The sequence below is a fragment of the Molossus molossus genome, unplaced genomic scaffold, assembly GCF_014108415.1.
Source record: "Molossus molossus isolate mMolMol1 unplaced genomic scaffold, mMolMol1.p scaffold_m16_p_17, whole genome shotgun sequence".
NCBI lineage: Eukaryota > Metazoa > Chordata > Mammalia > Chiroptera > Molossidae > Molossus > Molossus molossus.
This window is the reverse complement of record NW_023425352.1, coordinates 21324941-21337492: the sequence shown is the minus strand read 5'-3', so window position 1 is coordinate 21337492 and position 12552 is coordinate 21324941. Positions and strand designations below refer to the sequence as shown.

General features: G+C 46.8%; 1 protein-coding gene across 2 annotated transcripts in view; it reads left to right on the top strand.

The window, feature by feature from the left end:
• Positions 1 to 3686, top strand: part of CNNM2 (cyclin and CBS domain divalent metal cation transport mediator 2) — a 147256-nt gene extending 143570 nt beyond the window's left edge. Inside the window, exons 7-8 of one of the 2 annotated variants that reach the window (XM_036265783.1) lie at positions 1205 to 1389; positions 2256 to 3686. In XM_036265783.1, the coding sequence (XP_036121676.1) occupies positions 1205 to 1389; positions 2256 to 2465 (395 nt within the window). In that variant the 3' untranslated portion in view covers positions 2466 to 3686. The remainder of the gene's footprint in view (positions 1 to 1204; positions 1390 to 2255) is intronic. The other variant, XM_036265784.1, reaches the window with a different exon arrangement.
• The last annotated feature ends 8866 nt before the right edge of the window (positions 3687 to 12552 follow it).

Genomic DNA, 12552 nt, shown 5'->3' with positions numbered 1-12552 from the left:
ATGGAAAATTGTGGAGAAAGTTGTGACATGAAAATTTTAGCAGAAAGTGAATTCTTCATTTGAGTATCTTCCATGTTTCTTCTGGGTGTCATTTTAGGAGAGACATTTATGAATGAAATCTCAGATGGTGGTCAGGATGGGATGAAGGGTAGTAAACATGCTAGGTGAAGAACAGTTGAAGTACTTACCTTGGAGAAGAGATTTGAGGGGAACATACCATCTTTGAACTTTTAAGGACTATTTCAAGTAGCAGGGGAATGAAACTTCCTCAGCCCCTTAGGATGGAGGGGAGACTGTCCTCTGAAGTTGGGGAGGCAGATTTTGATGGGCACTGTGGTAGATTGTCCAGAAGGTGGGGCCAGCTAAGGACCGGCCCTTGTATGGGAGCATCTGTCAGGGACACACTACAAAGAGGATCCAACCATCAGATGGGAGTTGGTCCTCTCCTTTCCTATGACACGATGCAGTTTGGGACACACGTTTCATATTTGTGGAATAGATTTGATTGGAAAAGCAAAAGTGGAAGAAGCCTTGGCGAGGGGGTGCGTTCTTATTTGAGAGGAGATTTGTTAGAAGCTGTGGTAAACTTGCCTTGAAGGCGACATCACTAGACTCACCATCCATCACTGCCAGTCTCTGTGAGGAACCACAGCACCTGAGGCAATTCAGTCAAGCCTTTTAAGGGTTTGGTGTCTCCTAGTGTTGAGACATCCTCAGGCTGCCTACTGGGGGTTTATTGGAGTCAGAGACAAAGATAATAGGTTTGGCTGGGAGGGAAGGTCTGATCCCTTTAGGACTCACAGTGCTTCATGAACATCCTTGAGTATGTACTTTGCTTTGGCTTCTGGCCTGGGCCTTGCTTCCCCCTGGTTTGTGAGTTTCACAGCACTTGGCAATGCTCCCAACGTGGGTGTGCACCAGGGTTTGTGCTGTCAGACTCGGGGAGGCCTGTGCAGTCCGTGTGGACGGGGCTGAGCAGTTCATCTGAATGGAGCCCGTCACTGATGGGAAGCCAGAGTTCCTGTGGGAGGCCTGCATGGTGAGCTGTATGGCTGAGGAGTTTGGCATAAGTTGACTAAGCTTGTCTATTAATTACTACATTTTTTATTATTTGGAAAATAAAAAGCTGCCTTTATTGGATATCTCTATCTCACTTAAAAGGTGCTTGTTTTTTTTGTTTTTTGTTTTTGTTTTTTGCTTCCAGGTGAAAACAAGTCACCTCCTCGCCCATGTGGCTTGAATCACTCAGACTCTCTCAGTCGAAGTGACCGGATTGATGCAATCACACCGTCATTGGGGAGCAGCAATAATCAGCTCAATTCTTCATTCCTTCAAGTCTACATCCCTGACTACTCAGTGCGCGCCCTTTCTGACCTCCAGTTTGTTAAGGTAAGAGCGGAGCCGCGAGGCTGGGCCTGGCACTTCCAGGTCAGATCACAGCCAGCCTTGGGCTCCCCGGCCTCTCCACTGAGCTTCCCCTTGTTGTTTTGTGGGTACCCTGCCTCAGCCACTGTGCCCAAGATGCAGGTGGGGAAAAACATCCATCTCCTTGGCTCTGTGCAATGAGCTGCCAGATCAGAGTGGCTCTGTCAGGGAATGAGAGCTGGAGAGCCTAAGACAGAGTCAACGTTTCCAAGTCCTCATGAGCTCGGGACTCCAGTGGCTCTGGTTGGCCTGACAGGGTAGAGGTCGGAGACTCAGAAGATAGGCCGGGATGGAGTGGGAGGAGCCTTCCACTTACCTTTTGCCCTGGAGACAGGGTTCTTTTCTTAGTCTGAAGTAAAGACATCTTGTGGAGAATGAGCCAGCTTTAGCTCATGGAAGCCTAGTTCCATTTTCTAGTCTCTGAAACTTTGAGACACAATTTAGAAATGGCTTATATCAGTACAAAACTGACTTGTTTCTCAGAGTCAACTTGAACTGTACAAAGTGGCTGTTTAGCAGCTCTCCTCCTGGGAGCCCGCCTGTGCCTCAGCCCCCTCCCCCTTCCCCAGGACCTTTCCCTTTCTCTCTCCTAAGCTCCATGGGCTCTGTCACTTGTTTCCTGAGCCCATTCCTTCTACAGTTCACTTCCTCTACCTCTGTGACTTTCTAAATTAAAAAAAGTGGCTCCGTTTGTACTCAAGGATGACTTTCTCCTAGAGAAACTACTAGGGGCCTTTCAGGGGACTTAAGGTATAATACGATGTCCAGACGAGAGAACCTAAAACTAAGCATTATTTTGGTTTGTTTTTTGTACCATCTTCTGGCCCCAGATCTCAAGACAGCAATACCAAAATGCCTTGATGGCATCCCGGATGGACAAAACTCCTCAGTCTTCAGACAGTGAAAACACTAAAATTGAATTGACTCTTACGGAGCTGCACGACGGGTTGCCAGATGAGACAGCCAACCTGCTCACTGAACAGAACTGTGTGACACACACCAAGGCCAATCACAGCCTACACAACGAAGGCGCCATCTAGGGTGCCTGCGGCCCTCACCCTCGCACTCCCAAGGCCCCAGGCCGGCCTCCTGGCCTCGCCTCTGTCTGACAGTGACTCCCATGAGTGTGAGCTTGTGTGCCATGCTGCGTCCTGCAACGTCCTGAGACCAAAGACTTTGTCCCCTTCCTGGAAGCAGCAGAGGAGGTTGGTGAGGCAGGAATGGAAAGTAGAGCTGCAAATCGACGGCTAGGATGTGGTGTCGAGATTTTGGAAATGAACTTGTTCCGCCCAAATAGAATCATGTTTATTTTTTCAGCTGTACCTTTTATCATTCATTCTCCTTCCTTGATTTGCATGAAGTTGAAAATTGTTGGGATTTATTTTTTTCAAGAGATCATGTTTCTAAAAAGTGTCTTTTGCAGTTTTAAGTTGTCCTGCCTGAACCCTGCTGTGACCCTAATGGGATGGACTTGCCCCTCTGTGGCCCTCCCAGAGAGGGGCACCTTCCTCTGTGCCCCAGGGGGTGTCACTGTCCACGAAGAATGAATGAAGAAAACCGAAGTTGCAGACCTGCCAAGTGTGTCACATTGCGGGGCGGAGCCTGCACGGGACCTGCCGTCGCCTCTGTGCTCAGTGTTGTTTTAAGTCAATGTTTAACTGTGTCCCTTTCCCTCAGAAAGGTTTAACATTTGCTTGGAATGTGATTTTGCTCCCAATTTTAAGGAATTTTTATCACCAAAATGAATGTTAATGAATTTTAAACCCATGATTTATCATTGGCAAGAGGCAAGGTGACTTCATCCCGATGTTCACAGCCGGGATCTGTGTGCAGCCAGGCCCCCCGCCCCGGCTCACAGAGCACCGCCCCTGCCTGCTCTGTTAATGGAGATGCTGCTACACAGATGCCAAACGGAAATCTTCCACAGGGCTTTTGAGTAAACACGTGGTGTGGATTCAAGCTCCTCCCCATCCACTGGGCTGTGTCATTGTCAGAAAAGGAATCGGACCTTCCATCTGTGCTCTGTGCTCCACGCTGAGATGATGTTTAAAGGAGGGAACTCTGGGGACTGCCAGCCCCTGCCCCTCTGTCCAGGGAGCCAACTGTCCCTCTTCCCGTGTCCCTGGGCCTGTGGGGCCTGGTTATGGCTGTGTGCCCACCCGAGGACCTCTGTGCCTCCCGCCTCAGACACGGCCCACGCCAGAGAGGCGGCCTATGCGGCCAGCATTAGCTTGGCCCCGAACAGGGATTCAGAAACCAAATGTGTGTTGTGGCCATTTTGTGTGTGTCTCTGTCTTATTTTAATACCAAATTCATCCTGTGTAGTGAAATTAATGTCAGGAAGTATTACTTGAGTGACTGAATTCTTAACTATCTTAACTGTGTTTTAAGTGTTAGCCCAAGGGTTGTGTGCATTTTGTTTGCAACATTTGTACACTGAAGTGAATTTGTACTGACCACAGTTTTCGAATAGAATCAGTCCACGCTGCGTTACTAGCCAAGAAGAGAGCATGTCCATTGGGCCACTGAATGAAGGGAAGCCCCGGGGCTAAGCAGCAGTGGTCTCCCCTCAAGGTAGGAATACAGCCCCAGGCTGCTCTGCGGGGGAGCTGTGCTTGGGGAACAGCTGGCCACATGCTGGCCAGCAGTAGGGTGGCCCGTGTGATATGCACGCTTGGCGACTATTTCCCCTGGGTTGTCAGCCCTGGAGTGTCTTCCTCAGAAGGTGCCATGCCCCTAGTGGGAAGTACTGGCTTTACCTCATGGTGCAGGGTCACAGGAGTACCCCTAAGGGGGCTGAGTGGCCTGCTGCTGGCACCCAACCTGCCCCCATGGAATGGAGCCCCCACCATGTAGCTTGACGTTAGTGGAACCCTGCACCGTGGGAGAGTCTTTTTATAAACATATCTGAGTTTAAATCTCAGTTTCTTAAGGTGCATCTAGCTGAGCACAGCCTCAGTATGACAGGAACTGGGACTGTCTATAGGGTGTGCAGAAATGAGTGTTCCCTGAAGGGCACCCTGGGCCTTGCAGGGGGAGGAGGCTTCTCGCCATCAGCTGTGCCACTCTCTTGGCCGGTCAGCAGTTGCCTTCTCTGTGGTTGGGTGGAGCCTGGCCTGCCAAGCCGAAGCTCCTCTGGCCTTCGGGGTCTGGGCCCATCAGCTTCTCCTGGCTGATCGGCTTCTCCACACAGCCCATCTAAGGGTGCCTTGTACTACTGGAAGGAGCCCTGGAATCAGGGACTGTCGGGTCTGTTTCAGAGCCCCACTGTTCCTTTTGTGAATCCTGAAGCTCAGTGAGAGGCCAGCCTGTGGAGGAAGGATTGGTTCTAGCTGCTGCCTCCTGGACTTCAGAGAGAAACAGCTTCTCAAGTCTCTTACCTGCTCAGTGCAGTGGCTTTCTGTCTTCTAAAAAGGAGTTGGCAGGGTGGCTTTGCAGTGGGGCTCCCAGAGGACAGAGGTTCAGCCTCCCAAGTTTGTATTTTTCTATGAACCACTCTTTACCTTTGACTGTTCACACAATTTATAACAACAGGGAATACAAAATAATTCCTGTCTGGTCCCTAAAGGAATGAAGGCTAACATTTGGCTATAGTTACATCTGCTTTGGGGAGTGTTCATTATTTGAATGTTCAAATAATGTCTGAGCACCAGATTTCCTTTCCAGGCCCCTTTCCCTCTGGAAACTAACTTCAGGCTGTTGAAGGAGAAACACTTGCTCACTGCTTCTCTGGGCAGCAGGAGGCTGATCTTGGCTTAGAAGGTCTGTGAGGTTTCTGTCTATAAGTAAACAGGAGTCAGGCAGAGAAAGACCGTCAAGTAGCTCAGATCTTGATATGCAGTGGCCAGTCCTTAGCATCCTTGTTGTCGTCCTGGGGCTGCGGCTTCGTGAGCACGGAGGGGAGAGGGCTGTGCGGCAGAGGCAGGTCCTGGGTCCTGAATTCTGCTGGAGCCCTTGTCAGACCCAGAGCCTCTCTCTCCATGGCCTCCGTGGCCTGTGCTGGAGGCCTTTTCCTCAGCGCCACTCTGGTATCCCCAAGGTTCCATATGGAACTGGATCATTACCCAAATGTTCCCAGGACCGTCTGCCTTCTGGCTTTTTTCCTCCTGCCTTAGAGCTTCTCTCCCTTTATTTCTCTGTTTTTATATTCATCAGGCAAGTCCAAAATCATATATTTAAACTCTTAGGAAAACAAATCCTTATTGGGTGCTAATCAACTAGCTTAAGCCTTGCTTCAACTCTGTTCTTCTCTCCTTCCTCACCTCACTTCCTGGAGATAGCTCAGCACCCATGCCAACATAGTTGGCTTCCCAAGTGGGAGGGCATCTTACCATTTTCTATTATTTCAAGGAACTTGTGTGCAAATGTTGAATGCAGAACTCCACACTATTAATATGAAACATTTACTGTGAATATATTTACCTGTGCTAGCCCCAGGACCATGTGACTAAAGGGCCAGCTTTTTCAAGTCAAGGAAAATAGTGATAGACACAAGTAGAATTGCATTTCCCCTAGAAAATGAAGCAACAGGTATTTGGGCTAAGCAGGGACCATGAACTTCTGCCCTCAAATTCTCTCAGGTCAAGAAGCAGACCTAAGTAGGCCGTGGCTGATTGAGCCTGTGTCCTGGCTGTTGAAGAAACAAACAAAACCCAACCCTGTCATCTTCTGAAAACTGGCCAGGGGTCTGTGGCTATCTTCATCTTTCCTGGGCCGGGAACCAGGCTCCCTCTGGTGTCCCCGGGGTGATCCCAGGCAGAGGACACACCTAGGCTGGCCCAGGAAAGTGCTCAACTTGTTCCCCGGAATTTCAAGTAAGAGGCCACCGGGTTTAGTGGTTTAGTGCACATCACATGACCCAGGCTCACTGGTGGCAGGGGCAGAGGGAGCAACTTCCCTCAGCTTTGATCCCAGACAGATTTCTCCTGAGGGGGTGAGAACTCCCAGGCTGAGCTGGCAGCGTAGCTGTGGAGGCTCCCCATTGTGCTCACTTCCTACTGAGGACACCAGCTCTTGTCCTGGGTCAGTTTCATTCCATTCTGTGTTCTGGGCTAGCGGTGCTTCTGTCCAGCAAGGGTGTCTGGGGGAGGTGTAGGTTAACCCAGAATGAGGAGGGACTTAGAGAGTTCAGTATGAGTGATTTGGGGATTCAGAAACTCTTCCAATGCAAATTTATCAGTGAGCAATCTACTCAGTGAGTTTTTATACCTCAGGGTCATTTCAAATCTTTATATCTTCATATTTCTGTTTTATTAGAGTGGGCTGATAGGAGAGAGAGAGAGAATTCAGAGAATTCTGAGCTGAGGTTTATTCATCTAAGGGTGAGTGTTGCACCCAGGCCCCACTTGCTGATGTGACCACAGGCCTTCACCCTCCAGTACGAACAGGCAAACTTCTTCTGCAGTGAAGGCTTTCCTTCCGCCCTGTCTGGTCAGCCCTGAGGACAGGAGGGAGGAGATGGCAGGTGATCACACCTGCAAAGCAGCTTTCCTACCACCATCTTGGGCTGGGGACTTTCTTAGCTTTTTAGATCTTTGTGGTTGGCTCAGCCCAAGTATGCTTTCTATCAGTATATGCTGGAGCTACTGACATCATCTCACTAGAATTGTCTTGAATCTCTTTTGACGGGAAATACCAGGCTGTTCTTGAAGCAATGTGGAAATGAAGGTTCTAGTGGCAAGAAAGTCAAGTTCTAGGCGTTTGTGCCAAGGTTCCTATGTACACTGAGCCGGTACATGCTGTAAGACTTGAGTGAATATATTTTCAAGTTTTAATACCCAGGGCATATTAAACATGAACAGATTAGAATAACTGGGAGTATTGTCTTGCCTCACTTGGCAGGCTGTCTTCTGGCATTTGCCCACCCACATCTGCCCAACATGGATTCACTTAGAATGTGATTCTTTTGGGGCCAGACTCCTCTTCAGATTCACCCTGGAGAGAACTATCATGTGGACCTGTTGGGGCTTGGGTGCCCTTTGTGTTGGAGGCCCGGGCCCCTTGGATATAAACGGCTGGTCTCAGGCTTCCAGAGCAGAAAGGAGCGGGGAGGAATAGGGCTTCAGGACTCTCCCTCCCCAGAGAGCCCCAGCCTAGCTTTTGATTCTTGACTCCCGTGTCTAAAGTGTATGAAGGTAGAGTGTATCAGTCCATTGACCTTTCTTGTTTCTGAAGTCCTTTAAATCTACAAATGTATATGCTTTATTTTATATTATTATTTATTATGTACATATGCGTCTACTGTTAGTACATCGTCTGTGACTAAGAAGAGATCTGTTCTGGAGCCGCTCATCCATTGAGCCTAGGGTCCTGTTGTCCCTTAAAGTGGGTGACAAGGCAGCAATTGTGTTTTTCTTTTGTCTTAAACAGGTTGCTGCCCTTATTGTTGGTCCTAGTGTCCCTCGCCCCTTTTATTGGGACCACCTCTATTCCTATGGCCAGTGTTTGGATTGAGGATGAAGGTAGGCCTCTTACCTGTGGCAGGGCCCCTCAAGTACCTCTGCGAAATACTTTAGAGGTGGTTTCCTGGTGACAGGGTCTGTTCTCTCTGCGGTACAGCATGACCATGACCAGAGCCTCCTTCCTCGCTCTCAAGCCAGGACAGTGGCCTGGCCCTACAGTAGTAATGGCCTCTTCGTTTCCACCCTTGGATTATAGAATCCATCTCTCTGGGCCATGGAAGCTGCCTGCCCACCTGGGCTTCTAATATGCCTTTTCTTGGTTTTGAGGCCCCGTGCCAATATTGCCTTGGCCCTCACATAAGACCTTGCTTTGTGTCTGATTTTCATCCTCCTTAGCCTTTACTCGCTGTATCATAGTGTACATTTCATGCTTTCAGCAGTGAGGTTTTCTGAACACAGTATTCAGAGCTGTGTACATAAACCTAAAGCACAAGTGACATGTATAGGTTTCATGAGCTGATTGTCATAATGAATGCATTTTATAATTCAAATGTTGTAGATTTGCAATCTCTCCTATTTATTTTGTACCAATTTATTTGTAAATTTTGTGATTGTTTTAAAAGGTTTTTGTTCATTTCTATTCTATTTAGATAAATGATTTTCTGTTCACCCTTCTAACAGATGTGTGTTCCCCTTTCTCCTTTCATATATATGCACCACCAGCTTGGGTCCCCTGCCCAATTGTTTCGCTTTACTGGGAAGTTGGAAATTGGTTGTCAGCACAGTACCACAGCAGGGTACTTCCTCCCGACATATATCACGTATGTGTTAAAAGAGAAGTGGGTGGTAGAACTGTGCCTCCGCAGCCTGGTCCAGCCAATTCTAGGGTGGTGTTCCTTCGCAAGGATTGTAATATGTCCCCTGTTTATATTTTAGGTATTCAGAAATTTGCTGCTCAGTCACTAATAACACACATTTTAGCTGGGCAAATATCTAAGCTGTTTTTTCCTAGGCGAGACTGAAGCCCTCACCCAAACCTCTGAGTCGGTTCTCGAAGATGAAAATGGCTGTGAGGCCACCTGTGCTACATGAAGCCTAGGGAGAAAGGGGTCACCTGAGTTAAACACACTGAGCATAAGTGTGATGAGTCATGCTCTGATGCTCTTCAGGATTCATTGGGCATCCCACATTCCCCAGTAATCCAGTGTGGGGTCCACATTCTCTTCCATCACTTCTCTTCAAAGCGTCTTTCTATTTCTTCTTTCCCTCCTTACTCATATCACCCGACCCTGAAGATCTTCTAGTCGAGGTTCACAGCCACTGTGATCCATTCCTAGACCACATCTCTCTGGAATCCTCGTTTCCTCTACTCTTAGTATCTATTTTACTTTCCAGAAAGGAAAGCACTCTGAGAATTGAGCCTCTTGATGTCTGGTCCCTTATTTTGCCCAACGTTATTATTTAATTATGATATTTGTGGTCTGTTTTACTTAACATTTATCCTGTGGATAAAGACATTTTATTGAAGAACTGCTGACAAGACAAGCTTGAGACACTTCCTTGACCTACCCACATCCCACCTCGATCGCTATCGCCGATTTATTGAAAGTAGAGGGTAGATCTGTGTTTCAGTGGTTACCATCTTGGGAGACTGCTTTCCACAGGAGCAGAGCAGGAAGCAAACAGGGCCAGGGGGGGAATGATCTCTCCAGCACACCCACACCCAGTTGACTGCTCTGCTTAGTTTTTCCTGCTTTACTCACTTTGTCTAGATCATTGCTGAGCTCAAATCCGGACATTCTCCAAGGAAAATAGAGGCAAATTTTCCTACTGTGAGATGAGATTTGCCTAAGCTTTCTGTCTGCATCCGTGGAATACCCACGTGTTGGTTCATTTCTGAGCTTTATTGTGGAAAAAGCTCTAGGGTTTCAACTTCATATAACAACTTGTACTCCCAGCTCAGCACTTCTGAGGACACAGTTATCCAAGGTTCTTGCAGAGAAAGTGAGTGGTACAAACTGGCCTTTTTGTAGCTTGGAGTTGATTTCTGAAAGCAATTTAAGAGAGATGATTCCTTATTCAAGTCAAAAAGTTGAATTATATTAACTAGTAAACTTTTGCTTTTTGTGTAACTTTCATCATTTCCCCTCCAAGATCCTCATATCTGTGCTCTTATTTTCAAGAAACCTCAGGACAAAGGACTGGCTATAGCGCCCTTTCCTGTGACATTCTGGGGCATGCCATCTGCCCTGGTGAATGATGGTAAGGCCCAAGGCTACAAGGGACACCCAGTTGCCAGAATTCTGTTACAGTGCTTTCCTGCCAGGGTAGTAGAGCTTGCAAAGCGCTCAAACAATAGGCCAACACAAGACAGGAATTTTTAGATTCAGCTAGCTTCCCTACCACAATTCTGCTACATCAATGCTTTGAGGGCAATGGGTCCAAAAAGGAAGTCACTTGCTTCAGAATGCCCACACCCACAAATCAAAGATTGCCTCTGGTGAGAATCCTCTCCAAAAAAACCAAAACTGGACATTTAATGAGCATTTTTCTTTGTTAGGAAGGGTCTGGTTGGCAAATCCTCTTTCCCAGTATCTCAGGAACTTGTAAGACTTGAGAGGATTGTTGTTCTTTCATGGGAAGAACATGCACTTGGCTGCTTAGGCTTCAGCGTGTGCGGGGAGTAGTTTATCTTGGCCCAGACTCTCTATAGTCCTAGCTACACATGACTTTGGGGAGGAAAGTTCAAAGGGAGAGCAAGCATTTGTGGACAAACTTGTACCTTTGGTTCACAAAGCAATCTGTCTAATCCACCTTTTTTCTAGTAATAAAATGGAGCAAAGGTAGCTTACTTTGTGGTAAGAAAACATAAAGGGACTAGACCAAACATTGGTCATTTGATTATTTCAACTTATAGTACCAGCATCAGCACGATTGAGATGAAATGTTCTGTGTTTAATTGGGAGTACTTCGTGTGTTAAAGCTCTATAGAAGGACTTAACTACTGTGTATCTTTTTTAAATACATATTTTTTATTATTGATTTTTTAGAGAGGAAGTAAAAATAGAAATATCTATCAGCTGCCTCCTGCATACCCACACTGGGGACTGAGTCTGCAACCCGGGCACATGCCCTAACTAGGAATCAAACCAGGACCTCAGTCCATGAGACAGTGCTCAGTCCACTGAACCACATTGGCCGAGCTACCATGTATACCTTATTTTTGAAATTACATACCTATGTTGGAACAAGTCAGATGGTTATGGCCTTGGAATGAAGATATTGAGTCTGAGGACGGGAATATGGTTGAGATGACCAGGTTAAGTAGAAAAGTTGCCTTTTTCATTCCGTAAACAAGTGTATCCTTCTGTTATGACGTGCTTTCTGCTACTCTACATGCTCAGCAGTGACAGTGGAATGCCGCTCCTGTTAGTGGAGGCGCAGGATGGGATGCTGTGCTTACTGGACGGCTCCTGGCTCCTCTTCCCGCTTGCTGTGTGTGCATCCTCCCGCTCGTTGGACGAGGTGCACTGTTTTACTTAGATTTTCAAGGGTGCTTAGGTAGTGCCATGGTAAAGATTTCATTCTCAGAGCCTCCTAAAGCTGTGTATCATTTGTAATTGTTCCATTTGAGCTCTGTGCTCTAGTCACCAAGAAAGAATGTCATGAGAAACCTAAGTATTGACACATAAACTACTAAACCAAGTGAGGAATTGGGCCAGTAACTATATGGCAATAGCTAGATCATAGTTACCATTTTTCCCACCATCAAACAAAGATTAAATAGTTTCCATAACATGGAATGCGGACAAGGCTCCTACCCTTAATGTAGACTTAGATATGTAGTTGTTTGTCTCAGGCTATTTGTGGTGAATAAGCAGAGTATTTTTAAATGCTCTTGGCAGCCTCGGAAAAATTGCAGGGCTTTAAACTTGTTGACAAAATGTTTCTTAAATAAATAAATCTGATTTAGAAATATCTAAACATGGACAAAGTACTTTTAAATCTGACATGTCACTGTAAGTGGCTTTAAAGTGGTTGCTTTAAAACAATATTAACATGACTAAAGGATTTGTAGCTCTAAGTTATTCTAGTTCTACTAAGAACCACTTCTAAAAGCATCTTTAAAAGGGTAGTTTGAGGGTTTGCTTCCTAATTTTAGGTCTCGGCAGTGCTATGCATATGGTAGGGGAACATCAGTCTCAACAGAACACTAAACTTTCTCGGCTTTAACGGACTTTTCTGAAATACACCATCTGAGCTTTAACTGACCATCTTTGTAGAGACGAATGTTATGGAGCAAGTCTTCTTGTGAGAAAACACTGCAGGGCTGGGGTCTGCTGTGCCTCTGACCAGCTGCTGGGTGTGCTAGGGTCCCTGTTAGCCTTACATGCCCTAAGATTGGGAGTTTAGTACCCAAAAAGTGGTATGGTATCTGGTATTTTGTTTTTTCAAATACCCAGGAAAGAAATTCTGAAAAGAGTTGGGAGATCTGTCTTCTCAGTCTAAAATGCCTCAGGTTTAAGGGGCGGGAGTGCACACACACACACAGGAGTGGGGTGGGCTTAGCTTGTGTTCTCAGTGGTTAGAGCGTTGGCATGTTTGATTCCTGGTCAAGGGTGTACCTGGATTGCAGGTTCAATCCATGGCCCTAGTTGGGGTATATGTGTGGGAGGGAACCAATGGATGTTCTTCTCTCTTTCTCCCCACCTCCTTCCACTCTTCT